Genomic DNA, 17,424 nt, shown 5'->3' on the forward strand with positions numbered 1-17,424 from the left:
CTATTGAACACCATGTGTGTGCTTTGAAAGAGTCGAGGTGGTTTCTATAAATAATAATAATGCCACACACCAAAAATAGTAGCTAATGTTACTGACGAACCAACCGTATTATCAAACAGCGACTGTCAGGACTGTCATTCCGTTTAAATTGTTAGATATATACATATAAATGTGCCTTAAGCTTTCCGAGACAATTCAAAGTTGTGGGTAGATTTACTACAAGAAATGAGCCAATCAACCCACTTACGGTGCCGCAATGTGCAACTTCATTATCTGTCGCCTCAGATTAAACGGCTCATCAGACGTGCATCATACGTTTTTGCAGCAGAAGTTCAATCATTTAAAATTCGATGCAAGAACCTTTTTTCTCTTATAAAGACTGTTAAAGAGATGAAGACAACACAAGGGGAAAATGAAGACGGATGCTATGAGGGAATGGGCCAAGATACAAAATTAAAGGTTTGAATAAACCTTCACTTACTGCTGCTCTCGTCCCCTTTTTTCACGTTTGTTTGGTTCATATTAAAAGGTAAAAACGTGTTTTCTTTACCTGCGCTTGTTCGTTTGACATTTCTTTACAGTCTCTACACTGAGTGAAGTTACAACTGTCATATGAAGACACGGCCATGTGAGGGCGCTGCTCTGCTGCTGGAGCGTGGTGACCCTTGCAGCCTTCCTGCTTCTTAGAGATGTGCATACGTGGGTGTGTTATACCATTGACCCTCGTCCCACTGGTCTAAATGACATCATCTGAGCTATCGCCATCGATCAGATCCCAAGACAGATTAAGAGTCGGACCTGGTTTCCAGTTTTGATGGTGCCTGCTCTTTGTGCAGCCCAAGGTAGAGGCGGGCTGATGCTGTGTGCCTGAATTTATCTGTTGCCAAGGATCGTCTCACAGGCCTCATAAAGTATGTGGGATTTGTTCTCAGGCTTTGTACAAAGTGCTGCCTTCGAGAATCAAGTCCTGGCAAGAAAATCCACCTCTCCCGCCCCCACACATTGTTAAGTGGAATGAAGAGAGGAACTATTAAAACCTTGTGTGTCCCTAAAGGGGAGTGTCTGACCTGTTTGCACTGTGATTACGATCTATTGATTGGGTTCATGTTACTGCGGTCTTCTCGATGTACACGGGAGGCATGCCTTTCATTATTTGCTCTGCCTCTTTTTCCATGTTTCAGATGTTTACCTACGAGAATGTTCTCCGGAGGCTTTAAGAACTGATCTATTCTGATGACCTGTATGGTTGATTTGTGGCACTGCAATTACAGATAAGCAAAGACGAACCATCGCCTTCATTTTGAATTATGCCCAACAGATAACGTGGCTGTCTTTCCGAACACTACAGATAGCAGATAGGCAGACGGAGAGCAGTGAGTGAAAACAGAGTGAAGGTCTTCTCTTACCCCTGTGGGGATCTGTTGGATCTGGGCGGCGAGTTGCCATACATTCATTCAATATCCTTAACGAGGTCGCAGGGGATGGAGCCGATCCCAGCTGACATCGGGCGAGCAGCAGGGTACGCCATGGACGGGTCGCCAGTTCATCACAGGGCTGATATATGGAGACCAACAACCATCCAAACTTACATTCGCAGCAATGGGCAGTTTAGAGTGAACTATTAACTGTCAATTAGGGGTGGCCGTGGCTCAGGGGTAGAGCCAGCGTCTTGTTACCGGAAGGTCGCTGGTTTTTGATTCCCCTGCTCTGCATGTCGAAGTGTCCCTGGGCAAGATACTAAACCTTGCAAACTGCTCCTGATGTCAGCACCTTGCACGGCAGCCACCGCCATCAGTGTATGAGTGTATGCATGAATTACTGCAAATCGCTTTGGACAAAAATGCCCTAAATCTAATTAATCTCACTTGGATGTTTTAGGCCTGTAGAGTAGCTAACCCCGCCCCAGTCGGGCCTCGAGCCCAGCACCATCTTGCTGCTAGCAGCAGCGCTAACTACTGCGCCCCCCATGCTGTTGTGAGATGCCACGTTATTGACCATTCGTTAGGTCAGAAATGAACTGAACCGACAGTAATTGAGCCTGTGAGAACATGTTTTCTTGCCGTGACCCATCCATTAATCTCTACCAGACCCCGTGATAAATCTTCACTCTATAATGCCAGCTCGTAAGTGAAATGAAAGTACTGAAATTTATTGATGTGTGAGATGAGATGCAAAAAATGAGTTTTCTTTTCTCATCATATGTAGTACATCAACTACATTCTCATTTATCTCTAAACTCAAAAATACAATCTTTTCAAAACAAACAAACAAAAAAAAACCACGTCTCTTTGAGATTTACTCAGCAAACAAAGTCCCGAATCTTGATCTCTGGCACAGCTGTGACTTACAGAGTGACTGTGGAGAAGCAGAGCGGATCTATATCTGAGTGATAATCTCGATATCTCTAGTCTGTCCATTCTCAAATAGTTAATGTGCTTTGCCTCCATTTTGCGGTCAGATGAACTGTGGGAGTTCTCAGAGGGTACTTCCAGCATGGTTAGGGACGATGATGTTGGCCCATTTGTAAATAACCGGGATGAAGAGAAGAGCGGAGCCCAGGATGGACACCAGGAGGAAGGCCCAGAGAAACATTCGATCCAGGACCTGGGCTACAAACTTCCAGTCTTGTACCACCTGAAAGAAAAAGTGACGCATGAGTCAGACATGTCTGGACATATACTCAGAGAGACATGCCTGAGCCAGATTTTGATCATCTTTGTGGTGAGTGAGAAGCATTTAGTATTACATCGTGTGAGGTTTATCACAGCCTTTGATGCTATTTGTTGGTGGGGCAAAATGTTCTCAAACATTTTATGATTACCTATGAAAGTAAAGATACACGAAATCAAGCATACTCACCTCCCTGACCTCATTTTCCTTAACCACATGCATGGTTATGTAGCGAATAGAATCCAAAGCAGCTTGTAGGTTATGTCTGGTGTAGAGGAGAGGTTTCAGTTCAGGGGCTGAGTCCTTCATCATACCCACTCCTCCCGCTTTGGATGCTCCCGTTGTGGCGTAACGGTCCACGTGGCTGCGCATGCACAGCAGCTTAGGCAGCCGATGCAGGAAAATCCTCCTCACCCAGGGGGCCATGCCGTGATGTGTAGAGGAGGAGCGGTGGTGGATGTTGATGGCAAAGACGGTGATGATGATGGAGAGTGTGACGAAGATCATGGTGAAGACCAGATACTCCCCGATGAGAGGGATAGCCTTCGAGGAGGAGGGGATGATCTCCTCGATGACCAGGAGGAAAACCGTGAGCGACACCAGGACTGAGGTGCAGAGAGAGATCTTCTCGCCACCGTTGGAGGGCAGGTAGAAGACGAGGATGGTGAGGAAGGACAGGCCGATGCAGGGGATGATGAGGAAGAGGGTGTAGAAAAGAGGCAGCCTGCGGATGATGAAAAAGTAGGTGATGGTGGGATAGGACGAGCTGCCGTCGGTCCTCAAACCACGGCTGCCTGTGGCCTTCACTATCTCCCATTCACCGTTGTCGAAATAATCCCGCTCGTCCACGTGGAACTCCTCCAGAGTTATGTCCACCTGTCGAATACAGAGCGAATACTCATGGCGATTAGAGGTCACGACTTAGACAATGTGCCGTGCACGAACTATGAAGTAGTAGCTCACCTGGGAGCCATCGTATGTCCAGGAGCCAAACTTCATCGAGCAGTTCTGGAGGTCAAAGGGGAAGAAGGTGACGTCAATGGTGCAGGCTGACTTGTAATTGGCTGGTGGTGTCCATGATATGGTTCCATCATACTTTACAACTGCCTTGGTGACAGTACCCTCGAAACGGCCATCAGAACTGTTGAAAGAAAACACTTTTTATGTCAAAGCTCCCCTAACGGCTAGATCGGCTTTATTTATAGTCGTTAAAATGTTTCAAGCAGAGCTGCATGATTCTTTTACAGGTAAAATGGTTGCATTCATTGAGTTATACTTTTTATCATTTCTCATTCTTCTAAGACTTTTTATTATACAGAACTGTCACCATCACTACGGTCATGACATCCTTGTCACTTCCCCTCATATACTGACACATACTTATCATACAGTACAACATCAGGGAGCCAGATCCTGTCAGAAGGGACTCGGATGACTGTGATGCCCAGATAGTCGTCAGGGTTCCATCTGAGTTTCATGTCAACCCACTCCTAAATAAAAGAAATATTCGAAAATTAGTAAAAAAAAACAACAAAACAAAAAAAACGGTTGGGGCTTGACATTTATAGGGAAATGTTGATATCACTCATGTCTGTATGCTAAGAAGCCGCAGCCAGCCAGCAAACTTAGCTTAGCACAAGGACAGGTAGAAACTAGAGCAATCGCTAGCTTTGCTCTTTGTGACAAATAAACCAATAAACGAGTTGTATAACTAAATATAAAAAGCCAAAGTATAAAAATAGAAAATCACAGATTGGTGGAGGTGATATATCAGTGCCAACAAGATTTAATGGTTGAATTAGTGACTTTTACAGGTGCTGGTACGTAGATTGTGTTACCTTTGATCAGAGCTGGCTGTTTTCCCATTTCCTGTTGTTGCACTAAGCTAACTAGTGGTCTCATATATTCTGTATGGGCATGAAAGTATCAGCATCCTTCTCTTGTATCACCCAATAAAGCAAATAACCATCTTTCCAAAATGGCAAACATTTCCTTTAAATTGGTATTCAGTGTTTATGCTTTCATTTGTTTCATATACACTGTTTCTCCCAGCTCCAGAGCAGGACACGTGTACTAGCGAACACAGCACAATATATTGTTATTAGACTGTTACAAGCAGATTTATTTGATTTGGCAGCTACTATTTGACTTGGCAAAGCACTTTGCGGTAGAATAATCTGAAGGGTAAACTAGTGTGTGATACAAGCATGAGTTCAGCTGTAAGGTGACCTCCAAATGACAGAGATAAAATACAATTAGAAAATCTGACATTCTTTCCCACTTTGCAAAATTACACCTATGATAGATGGCCGTCAGTGCTAGGGGCCACTGCCCTTCCTGCTCTTTTTCTGCATGATGCAATCCATCAATATGAAAGGGGGTAACTGACCTGGGTGGCAAGCCCTGGTCTATGGGGATAATTCATAAGATGCATGACAGACAGGACACCTAAGACCATGAATAAGGCTGACAGGAGAATGAGGAGGCCCTGTGGAGAAAAGTGCATGGGCACAAGACCAAAGGACAAGGAAATAGATAAGGACAGTCGGTGAAATGTCACTGTATCAGATTAAAAAGGGGTGTGGAGAGGCTGACCGGCTGTCTGTGAATGCCATGTAAGACAGAGGTTATTTTAGAATATTGCCCCAGCCATTTCCCAGGCCAACACCATAAGCCTTACCCTGAGGTTGATGGCGTACCTTATTAACCTATATTAACAGTGCAGCAGTTGTGTTGTTCGACACCTCTACTAACCTGTTTCATCCAAACATTAGTTGTCATCCGCTGATTTTTCTCATCCTAGAACGTTCAAACGACAATAAAAGTATAAATTTCAATTTGAAAAATTAGCTTTTTCTTCAGACTAACATTCAAATATCATTCTGTCTGTAGTTGACACACATTCATACAATAATATCAATAACAGCAGTGCGTGTCTGTTCTCACCACATCAACTAGCTGGGAGATGGCAAGTCCAAACTTCACACGGATCGTCTGGTTTAGGAATTCCACGGGTCGAACCCATTTCTGGTAGTTCCCAAAGAGGTATTTGAACAGCTTGTCCTCTGCTTTTGCATAGGAGGAGAGTTTAGGAACCCCTGGAAGGTGTGAAAAGACGAGATGTTAGATAGAATAATTTAAAGGAGACATACTGTGCTCATTTTCGCCTTTATAATTTATTCTGCTTTCCGACTTGAATGAGGTTAATGCTTAAAAAAAAGAAATCAGCTTTCTCACACTGTCCAATCTGAACCACTCCGTTTAAGCTTCTATCTCTTTACTTTGTTTATATTTGGGCGGACTCTGCCACCTTTGTAGCGTCAAAGGTTATAAGGTCGTTATATCTTCTGAGAACAGCTTGTTTAATCAGTTATGGGAGGAAAAAATTGTTTGTGTTATTCCCTGTATTCACCTCTCTGACCTTACTATAGTGTTGGTGCCCAGAGTTTCTGTATCTGACCTCTGTGGTAAAGGTTTTGGTTTCAAGAGACAGAGAAACCAAAGCTTTGACCCAAACACACTCTGAATAACCAGCGTGTTTGTAATCCTTAAAAAAACAGTTGGCACCTGTCTGCTATACGGACAATACAGCGTGTTCAGTGTTACCTCTCACTCCATCCAGCTGACAAAATAATATCAAAGGATTTCCAGCCTCGTATTTATGTTGTCAAAGCAGTTATTCCACGAAAAGGTGCTTCAGAAACAATGAATTGTTGCACCGTTTAATCACAGAAATGATTCTAGTATATGCTTGGAGAAAGCAGTGATGGTATCTGGCCCACTTCCTTTTTACTGCATATCATTCCTTCATTCACCAAAGTGAAAAAATAATAACTGCCCATTTACTTGTATCGCACTGCGAGTCATGTGCGTCAGTGAATGAAAATAATACAGGCACTCTCAATTCAAGGGGCGCCGTTACCACATCACTAAATGGATCTTTCGAGAATAAAAGTGGATGTAACGAAAGATACTGTGAATATGAAAAAGTGCTTCTTTTATTTTGAAAAAATGAAAGAGCAACACGTCAAATGTGTGTAAATACAGAATGTCTTGGACTGACGTGTTGCAATGCTCCACACTGACTTTTCAAAATTGGTATTATTCAGTTCAAATATACTTCAGTTGCTGAAATAAAACAGAAATATACTCATATTTCCCTCTTATCCAGTTCCATCTTCCTTTTTTATCTTCTGCAGGAATTGGATTTTTTTTTTTCTGTTCATTCAACCATTTTAATATAATAAATATAAATCTTCATTGTTATGCTGAAACCAGAGCTCATCTACAGTGTGGGAAATATCGATTACACTCTGAATTACGACACTTTCTCTCATCTCGCCCTTCGACTCATTCACCAGCCGCCACGGTTATAAACTCAATTTATGGAAGGGAGAATGTGGCTTGAAATCCACCACAAGACTGAACACAAACGCGTAGTGTCACCCTCTCAGTGTGTGCGGATCAATAAAAGACGAGGCTGTAGCACCCTCGGTCAATGACTGTGTGATAAGCAAATTCATCATCTCTTCAGCCTCCCCCTCCCCACGCGCCACCAGCATCTCGCTCGCCTGTAAAGCCGGCTGCAGGGTCTGCTGGACTCATCATTGATCTGTTTTCATGAATGATAAATGTGTAGAGTCGAGAATACACTGATATGGCAAAATAATGCATGTGCTGTACAGTAAAAGGAGATGCTCATTTACACCTGGTACCAAGATTAATATTTAATGGTAACTCATTGGTGCATTTTCAATGAGGCTGGAGTCGATGCTTGTTGCGATCTGCGCCGGGGAGCATGACGCAAATCGATATAAATGAAACATGGGATGCGTTATGTGTGTGCTGCCGTACAGATGACGAGAATTACAGTGAGATCAAACTGCGATGACGTGTTGCTACAACCGGCCAAATATGCAAAACATGGATGACAGAAAGAAACTCCAACACGAACATACTGCATGTAGAAATATATTCCAAAGGATACGCTGCACACACGCGTCCAGGTATAGGTATGAATGCACACAAATACATACACACTGTCATGGCAACAGTGGTTGTAGTGGCTCCTCTGCAGTACGCATTTGATACACACTGTACCGAGAGTTCACCACTTGGCTCATCCGGCGACCAAGTCGTCAATGAATCCAGCTACACTTAAGTTCACTCAAGGACATCAATCAGTAGCCTCATCACTTTAGCTGTACAGATTGTATTCTGTTGCTCCTGCGAAGTGCCGTCCCTGCTCCGATGACCTTTAGTCCGCATTCAAGTCATATCGGAGTAATTTGCGCTTTCAAGGTTCGAGGTTTTTACACGACACACACACACACAAGAAGAAACTACTATGCGCTAGGGATGCAATGGTACAGTTTTCCCACGGTTCGGTATGCATCGCGGTTTTTGGGCCACGGTAACGGTACGGTTTCAATATCTTAATATAAAACTACTCAGACTAGCAAAGGCAATATTGCATCGTGAAAAAATAATTTCACGATTCGTTGTGCATTGTCTGTGGTTTTGAAAAAGTTTTGTGACAGGGAAATGTACCGAAAATGCTGTTGTTTGCCGTTGTCCATTGAACCGAACAGGGCGTATTGAATGGTTCGGTAAAATACCGAATATTGTTGCATCCCTACTATGCGCGGTGGAGTGAATAGCTTTGGCTACTTCTGTGTCAATTGTCAAACTGGAGCAAGTTCAAAAGGTTGTGACTGAGGTGGATGTAGCGCTCACATCAACATCCCAAGCTGGAAGGTCAGATTTTTCTGAAAGTGTTTGAAGTGTTTCTGAAAGCTCCTCGCGTCAGCCAGAAGTGCCCCGTTCATTTAAATGTATTCCGAATTTAGCGGAGATGGTGTTGTGTTTTTAAAGCACACTAGTTTTAACTGTCACATAAACAACTCTGACAAAAGATAGAGAAGTGTCCGATGCCGTGACACCAGACTACGGAGCAGCTTCATTCCTCACACTAAGACTAATTTATTCATCTTTCACCCTCTGCTCTATAAAAATGTTTTAAGGTGCTCAAACTTAGTTTTGTTTTGCAACCCTGGTGTTGTAAAATGAACTTTTCCTTTCCATCTGACATGACCTGAACTGTGCCGCACATGTTTCCCTGGTTTTCTGCATTATGTCACAAGGAAACCCCTGAGAAAACCCCCATGAAATCAGAGGAATTGTGGCAACTTCTGTCTTCTTGTGAAGTTTTTGTTATCAAGTTTCTAGTTTTTAGCAGAAATCTCAGAGGTTTAATGACAAATCTGAGGTGGTCATTAAATTATTAGCTGTTAGAAGTGTGCTGCTTGTAAATAGCTGTGCAGTTTTCTTACTGCGTACAAAACTCTGAACTCAGTTATCAGGTTTACCATCCGGCTGAAAACATGAACTTCCAAAAAAAAATCAAACTGCAGAATTTGATATGAAAAGTGGTCACAGCGACACTTTTCTGGGCGACTCTAACTTGGCAAGCAATCCCCCAATCTTCGCTGAGCATCTGGCAGGTTCTGCTACTTCTTTCCCTGCCTCTACGTACCCGCCAGAGTCCAGCTCATCTTCGACTGAGCCATCTGTCATACCGAGGCTTTTTACGTTCCACCGTGATAATTTAATGAGGCAACCCCGGTCCTTGGGATACTTACGCAGTGAGTGGCACAGGTGGCAGCAGCTCAGCAACGGCAGCAGCAGCAGCAGTGCGAGAGAGGTGGCTGCCCCTCCTGCTCTCAGCATCATATCGGAGGTGGCACTGGATCCGCACAGCTGGTCCCTCTGGCATCAGAGCTGGAAAATAAACACAGGAGGTCAGTGGTTATTGAAATCAGCAGCTTTTGTGTACATGAGACAAACAGCCGAGCCGCAGGCTTTATTATGCCCTGGGTTAAGGGTTAAATTCCCAAGGTAGCCTGCTCCCCTTAGGCTACACAGCAATGAATTTCAGTGAACAAGGCTGTGTAGAGCTAAGAAAAACATCCTGATGTCGTTCACACTGAATAAACTGCATCAGTCATACGCCCTCAGTAAACTGCATCCTGCACGAGCCACGAATCGAACACTGCACCCTCACCTCACCTTGCTAACCTGACCCTCCTCGAGGCAGTGATTACATTTCACACAGCAAGCAAGCAAATGATGTACACGTACCCGCTCCTCTGAGTCTCTTCCATAAACACACAATCCAGAGTGGCGGCGGCGACGGTGGTGGTGGTGGTGGTGGTGGTGGTGGCGGCGGTGTTGGTGGAGGCGGTGGGAGTCTTGATGACAGCGACAGAGCTGCTCTAACGCTCCTCCATTCCATGCAGGTTCCTTCTCTCGCCTCGTACAGACGCTGCTTCCCTCCCCGCTGCCTCCAATTGTGCACAGGCAACGCATCCTCGTCTCCTCCTCCTCCTCCTCGTCTTCCTTCAGAGCCCACCCTGTTTCCCCCCTAACACCATCCCCTCCTCCTCCCCCCTCCTCTCCTCCTTCAATAGCATTTCCATGGTCACTAATCATAGACGGGGATAGTCGCCCCCTCCAAGCCTCTCCGCAGCAACAGCAGCAGCATCAGGGAATGGCAAGAGCATCTCTGCCACTGTGAACTGCTTCATATTCCAATAACCGTTTCCAGGTTATCTGGCGTCCACAGCCGCATGTGATGACACATTTTGTAACTCTGGCTCCTCTCAGTCTCTCTGTAAATGTGAGTGTTTGTGCTTCTATGGTAACAGCTAATTGTGGGACCAGAAATGTTGTGTGGAGGGGGGGGGGAATCAATAACCATTGTGTAGAGAAATCAGTGTGCACAGTCACCAATGAATATCTGGTTATTTTGTGATTGTAAAAAACAAAAACATTGCAAAGACAAAAATCTAACAGTTGCTTTCATGATTGAGATCTTCTTTAAAGAATCCAGTATGTTTTATCTTTTCACCTATACATTGCAAAAAGCATTAGTTGATGTGATTTGAGGGAGCTCGGTGTTAAACTAAAGGCTAAGAAGGACGAGCGGGGCTTAAAGTGAATGAATAAGCCTCGAAGGATTCCCGAGAATGCTGCCGATAAGAACGGAAATATCGTTCCGTGGCAATTTGTTCCTGAACGAGCCTTTCAGAAAAAACAAATCCTGTTGCATTGGCGCGACAAGCTCACTTTTCAATAATGCATTCATGAAACGATGTTCAATTCTACCTCCTGTATGTTTTATAAAATGGGAACATTGTTTTGAGGGGATGCATTGATAAATTAATCTATAATAAAGCTAAACCAAACTACAAATCCTCACCATCCAACCTGAAATATTGAGAAAAATGCATACAATATCAATATCATTAAAACATATGACGTGTCCTTTTTAAGAATGTAGCTTTTAAAAACGGGTTTGCTCACCTGGTGAAGCTGAGTCCTTGCCACAGTCTCTCTCCTTGTATCTCCTCTTAGCCCGTCCTTCTTCTGCTACCAAAGTCAGCGCTCAAAAACTAGAGAGGAACAAAGCAATAAAATGGGAGAAATACTACCTCAAATAAGCTAAATCATATCATATCATGTCGAGGAAACCAGAAACATCTTAGACGGACGAAAAAAAAAGTACTCTTGTCTGGATACACAGAAAAATTAAGAATTATTTGTAGAAAGTTGTTCTCAAATATCGCAAATGCGAGTGAAATCAGGCTTTCTTTATAAATTCCATATCAAATACACCTAAACCAAGGTACTGGTATGCTAGTGTATGCATCCATCCATTATCAGGAACCACTTATTCTTTGAGAGCTGCTGACCAGAGGCCCGGTGCACCCTGAACCGGTCCCCATGCCAACTCATTACATAACAGAACCAATGCTAAAACCAATAATTCAATTTCAGGAACCACTGAATACTGAAATATCTTGTCACATTTTGATGTGTAATAGAGAAAACAATAACAAGATGCGTTTGTCGGCGATGGCTTGTTACATTTCATTGTAATCACTCATTGAAACGCTCGGCCTACACGCAGCAGGCCGCGGGAGCTGACTGAAGGCGAGGAGAATTATCATGCAAATGCTCTTAATGCTGCCAACTCCTGAGTTACACTGACAATTTGGGGCGGATGTGCTCTCCAAAATTATAGCCGTCAGTACAAAAAGCCTGTGCCACTGGAACAAAGCCAGCTCTGACTAATATTAGCACAATTTAGAGTCCATTTCATATGTAGCCTGTTGTGTAATCTCTTTTATTCATGCCAAATAACACAATTACAACAGGCGGACAAGATCTCTGGCTGGTCTAATGAGGGCAGGGCTGAGTTTTTTTATTAAACAGACACATGGTTCATAATGAATGGATGGATGAATGAGGAAAAAAAAAATATACACTACAGCCAGATAAGACATGGAGACTTTATAAAGCACTCAGTGGGTCATATTCAACACACACTTCCCGCTCTGATCCTGTCAATCTTTCACTTCCTTGTCGCTGTTGTTTCTACCTTCACTACAGTCCTGGTGTCGACTTACACTGATCCAGATCCCTCCGCGACTACAGCCCGGACCCGTCAACTCTGTTACTTTACGACTGAGTGTGAAGTGAACCGACCGACACAGACAGAAACAGTAAGTAGAAGCGCTCCTTGTTAACACTTTTGGACATGTAAGTAGTGGATTTTCCCTCAGGACGCACAGAGTAGTCTGACGGCTTTACAGATGAGCTTTAGATGCCGGTCCAGAGGACAGGGCGGGTCCAGAGACAATCAGAACCGCTGTTATCGGCAACAGATGTTTTAAAGGTGCACTTAAACTTTTAGTTAACAACAAGTAGTGCAGCGCTGCACAATGTCCGAACAAACGGACCTTTACAAAGCGATTATTTCCGGGACTGATCTGACATATACACACAGATACACACATACATACATACATACATGTATACACACATATACATGTATACATGCACACATATATGTGTGTATATTCTATTTTTTTATTATTTTTTATTTTTTTAAACCTACTAAATCTTGATGAGTGCTTCAAAAAGTGTCCATGTTTATTTGGCTATAGTGTTTTTAGCATTCATTCATATATTTATATGTATATATGCACCTTTATGGAATAAGTTATTGTATCTGGCCATGTTGTGATTTCATTAATCTTTTTGCTTGATTGTGCAGCCTTAAAGAGGAGTGACTTCTACTGAAACAGCAAGCAAATTGACCTTGAGATTCTTCAAAGCAACACTACATTACATTTTTAAAAAGTTTTTAAAATAATAGCGTCAAAATCATTTTGATGCGACAGTGTCTTGTAACGGGGGAATGACGTCTCTGTCACTTGTTTCTGCACTGCGTGACTTCAGTGAGAGGGTTGGATCACAGCTTTACATACATGTTCATCTCAACATGTGTGTTAAGCTATGAGTCTAGTTTGTAGTAAGCACCTTCATTACGTCTGAGAAATTGTTACAGACGTGGGATTTGTGTTTACGACAGTGGTGTTGCACTCAGAAGCTGTGGGGGGCGCCAAATTTCACAAAATTCCAAATTCTGCATAATATTGTTTTAACAGGAGACACTGCAGCTGAACGGCTGAGAAAATATATTTCAGCTTACATGCACTCCCATTTAAAAGTTTGGACACACCTTCTCACTTAAGGGTTTTTCTTTATTTTCATGACTATTAACATTGCAGATTCTCACTGAAAGCATCAAAACTATGACTGAACACATGTGGAATTATGTAGTAAACAAAAAAGTGTGAAATAACTCAAAATATGTTTTATATTTTAGATTCTTCAAATAGCATCCCTTTGCTTTGATTACTGCTTTGCACACTCTCGGCACTCTCTCGATGATCTTCATGAGGTAGTCACCTGAAATTGTTTTCCAACAGTCTCGAAAGAGTTCCCAGAGGTGCTGAGCACTTGTCGGCTATTTGTCTTCAATCTGTAGCGCATCCCATCCCAAACCAACTCAATTGGGTTTAGGTCAGGTGACTGTGGAGGCCAGGTCATATGGCGCAGCACTCCATCACTCTCCTTCTTAGTCAAATAGCAGTTACACAAACTTGGACTCATCAGATCAAAGCACAGATTTTCACTGGTCTAATGTCCAGTCATTGTGTTTCTTGGCCCAAGAAAGCAGCTATTTGACCATAGAGGCCTGATTCACGCAGTCTCCTCTGAACAATTGATGTAGAGATGTGTCTGCTACTAGAACTCTGTTCGGGATTTATCTTGGCTCTAATCTGAGGTGCTGTTAACATGCAATTTCTGAGGCTGGTGACTCGGATGAACTTACCTTCAGTAGCAGGGGTGGCTCTTGGTCTGCCTTTCCTGGGGCGGTCCTCATGTGAGCCAGTTTCATCGTAGCACTTGATGGTTTTTGCGACTGCACTTGGGGACACATTCAAAGTTCTTGCAATTTTCCAGACTGACTGACCTTAAGTTCTTAAAGTAATGGCGGACTGTCGTTTCTCTTTACTTAGATGATTGGATCTTGCCATAATATGAATTCTAACAGTTGTCAAATAGGGCTGTCAGCTGTGTACCAACCTGACTTCTGCACAACACAACAGACAGTCCCAACCTCATTAAGAAGGCAAGAAATTACACAGATGAAGCCTGAAAAGGCACACCTGTGAAGTGAAAACCATTTCAGGTTACTACATCATGAGGCTCATTGAGAGAAGGCTAAGGGTTTGCAGCACTATCGGCAAAGCAAAGGGTGGCTACTTTGGGGAATCTAAAATATGAAACATATTTAGAGTTATTTCACACTTTTTTGTTTACTACATCATTTCGCATATGTCCATTCATAGTTTTGATGCCTTCAGTGAGAATCTTCAATGTAAATAGTCATGAAAATAAAGAAAAACCATTAAATGAGAAGGTGTGTCCAAACTTGTAGTGTACTGGCAGTGTATATTACAGTGAAACTTCCCCAATTGATTTCATACCTTAAATTAGTTTCTGTAATACAAGTTCTCTGAAACTTTATGTTTGAATATGCAGATGTGATAACATAAAAATAAACATTCTGGACTGATTTGCATAAACATCCAGAACAAAAGTCCTATGCACCTAAATTGAGGTTGCAAATGGAAACAGGCGAAGGTATGGGTCTCCTGATGTGGAAGGTCCAATACTAGGTTTTGCGTCTATATCTGTCAATTCTTTCTTTGCTGCCAGGTGGTGTGCCATTTAGTATCCATTCATGTTGGACTGAGGGCAGGCTAGATGCTGGTTGGCCTACAAACTTCAGTAGATATTCCTGATAACTGTTAACAATCAAACTCTGACGAGAATTCAAGTTAATTTGAAACTTAAGTTCTGACACGTAGCTCCTTGAAGAGTTCCTACACAGCTTGTGTTGACTGGGTCACAGAACATTTCCAATGTACTGGGATTTTTTTCCCCTTGCTAAATGGATTATAAATGGTTTCATTTCAGATGAGGCTGATCTGCTGCTGCAGTGCTTTGCTGCTGCTCGTCCTCGTCCCCAGAGCTTCTCAAGCTGGCAACATCTTGGTGTTTCCTACTGAAGGCAGTCACTGGATAAACATGGATATCCTTCTTCAAGCTTTGCACGCGAGAGGACACCATATAACTATTGTGCGTTCCAGCAAAAGCTGGTACATCAAGGAAGAGGCCTCGTATTACGACGCCTATACCGTTGAAGTGGAGAGGAGCCTAGATCAGAAGTTCATTACTAAAATCGTAACTGAGTCCATTAAATTTGAAAGGGGTGCTCTTCCCTTGATGAGTTTTCTCCAAATGACTGTAGGAATGTTCGGCACATTTATCGAGGCACATGAAAACGTGGTTGAATTTGTGACAGCGATGCTAGGTGACCAAGACTTGATGAGAAAATTGAATGACAGCAAGTTCGACCTGGTGCTCACCGACCCGTGCTGGGGTGGAGGAGTCATTCTGGCCAAATATTTGAATCTTCCTTTAGTCTATAATGTTCGCTGGCTAATTGCTGTAGAGGCTCATCTCGCTATTGCCCCGTCACCCATTTCATTTATTCCTATAACAGGATCTGGCAACACTGATAAGATGTCCTTTTTCCAGAGAGTTAAAAACGTGTTGTTGTATACTGTAAGCCAAACACAAAATTACATGGTAGCTAAGCAAGTGTACCAGAAAATATCTGACAAATACCTTGGACCTGGTATTGACTTTAACCAGTTAATGCTTGAAGCAGATCTGTGGCTCATGAGAGTGGACTTTGTGTTTGAGTTCCCGCGTCCCACCATGCCTAATGTTGTGTACATGGGAGGGTTCCAGTGTAAACCTGCTGAACCTTTACCTGAACACCTGGAGGAGTTTGTGCAGAGTTCTGGAGAACATGGAGTCATCCTCATGTCCATGGGGACTTTTGTGAGTGAACTTCCTGCTGACATGACAAATGAGATGGCTGCAGCATTTGCCAAATTACCTCAGAAAGTCATCTGGAGGCATAAAGGTGACAGACCAGCGGCTCTGGGCAACAACACCTTACTGGTCGACTGGATGCCACAGAATGATCTTTTAGGACATCCAAAGACAAAACTATTTGTCGCCCATGGAGGAACAAACGGCGTTCAAGAAGCTCTTTATCACGGAGTCCCAGTTGTGGGTCTGCCTTTGTTTTTTGACCAGTACGACAACCTGCTGCGTCTGAAAGAGAGAGGAGGAGCTAAGATTCTATCCATCACTACAGTGGACAAAGACGACAACTTCCTGAAGGCCATACAAGAAGTCCTGCATGAGCCCTCATACAGGATGAACATGCAGAGACTGTCCAGGCTGCACAGAGACACACCGATGACGCCGATGGATACCGCCCTCTTCTGGATAGAGTTTGTCATGAGACACAAAGGTGCAGCTCACCTGAGACCAGCGTCCTACAGCCTGCCCTGGTATTCCTACCACTCTGTGGATGTAGTTCTGTTCCTGGCCGGAGCTGTGCTGCTCGTGCTTGGTACCATTTTCCTCTTGATCAGGTGTTTGTACACTACAATGTGTAAACGTAAAGCCAAACGTGACTAATCAGTCAAGGGATGTCCAATCTTTACATCAAATGTATAAAAATGCACTGTAATTATATAGATATACAATCTTGAGAATTATGTAACATTTGTTTTAACTGATCATTTATGCAGAATTTCCACAGTTTCTTATCATGAAATGGCATTTTGCTGTACATTTTTATAATGTGTTTGATGATGTATTTCAATAAAAGTACTTGAACTAATTGGATGCTTTGACCAACAATGTCCTAATAAAAAAATACTTGAAATCAATGTAAATGGAGTTATGTTGTCCCAGTGGGAATATTTTAAGTGCTGTGTTCCACCCTTGTTCAAGGGCAATAGCAGGAGTGTTTCTTGTTACTGTAGGTATTATGAGAAAGCAGAGGCTCATGGGAGTAAAGAATGACTACAGTTGGGGTTTAAAACTAGTAATTTATAAATGTTATTCTTACTTGGTGTGGCAAAATGTATAAAGAAATTTGTCTGTCTGTCACGGGGCATTTTCTGTCACATAAGTTTATAAGCAGATATACAGTATATGTGTTTATGTTTTTTTTGCTTTAGCCTCCATCCACCAGGTGGTGCATCTTTCTTTTAGACACACAACACTAATGCATGTTGGGCTGACTGTGGATTATTATGGACTAATGTTTCAGTGGATTATTGTTAACTGTACCGAGTTAGTTTCTGTCTTTCTTCACCACATTTATTAGAACATTCCTACAGTTTAGTTATGTTTTTGATGCACTACCTTCTTTTATTAAAAAAAAGAATCACTATTCATGCAGTC

The 17,424-nt window shown here is 42.8% G+C and overlaps 1 protein-coding gene and 1 pseudogene across 1 annotated transcript; one reads left to right on the forward strand and one right to left on the reverse strand.

The window, feature by feature from the left end:
• Positions 1–2,121: 2,121 nt before the first annotated feature.
• Positions 2,122–10,079, reverse strand: chrna5 (cholinergic receptor, nicotinic, alpha 5). Its single transcript, XM_030415353.1, has 8 exons — positions 9,811–10,079; positions 9,312–9,450; positions 5,617–5,768; positions 5,425–5,469; positions 4,051–4,160; positions 3,634–3,811; positions 2,860–3,546; positions 2,122–2,634 (listed from the first exon to the last, which is right to left on the reverse strand). The coding sequence occupies exons 2-8, from the start codon at positions 9,400–9,402 to the stop codon at positions 2,476–2,478; spliced, it is 1,422 nt and encodes a 473-aa protein (XP_030271213.1). The 5' UTR covers positions 9,403–9,450; positions 9,811–10,079; the 3' UTR covers positions 2,122–2,475.
• A 2,009-nt stretch (positions 10,080–12,088) lies between these two features.
• LOC115580728 (UDP-glucuronosyltransferase 2C1 pseudogene) lies at positions 12,089–16,904 on the forward strand (annotated as a pseudogene).
• The last annotated feature ends 520 nt before the right edge of the window (positions 16,905–17,424 follow it).

This window comes from Sparus aurata, chromosome 4 (genome assembly GCF_900880675.1).
Source record: "Sparus aurata chromosome 4, fSpaAur1.1, whole genome shotgun sequence".
In the NCBI taxonomy this organism is placed as follows: domain Eukaryota; kingdom Metazoa; phylum Chordata; class Actinopteri; order Spariformes; family Sparidae; genus Sparus; species Sparus aurata.

Bases quoted from the DNA above. Each gene is read 5' to 3' on its own strand.
- chrna5 (XM_030415353.1), bottom strand. From the start codon at position 9,402: ATGATGCTGAGAGCAGGAGGGGCAGCCACCTCTCTCGCACTGCTGCTG. The intron at 4,161-5,424 runs GTTAGTAGAGGT...TCTTTTATTTAG, and splicing joins CTAATGTTTGGATGAAACAG to GAGTGGGTTGACATGAAACT. The intron at 3,812-4,050 runs GTATGTGTCAGT...TTCTTTCAACAG, and splicing joins GATGTTGTACTGTATGATAA to TTCTGATGGCCGTTTCGAGG.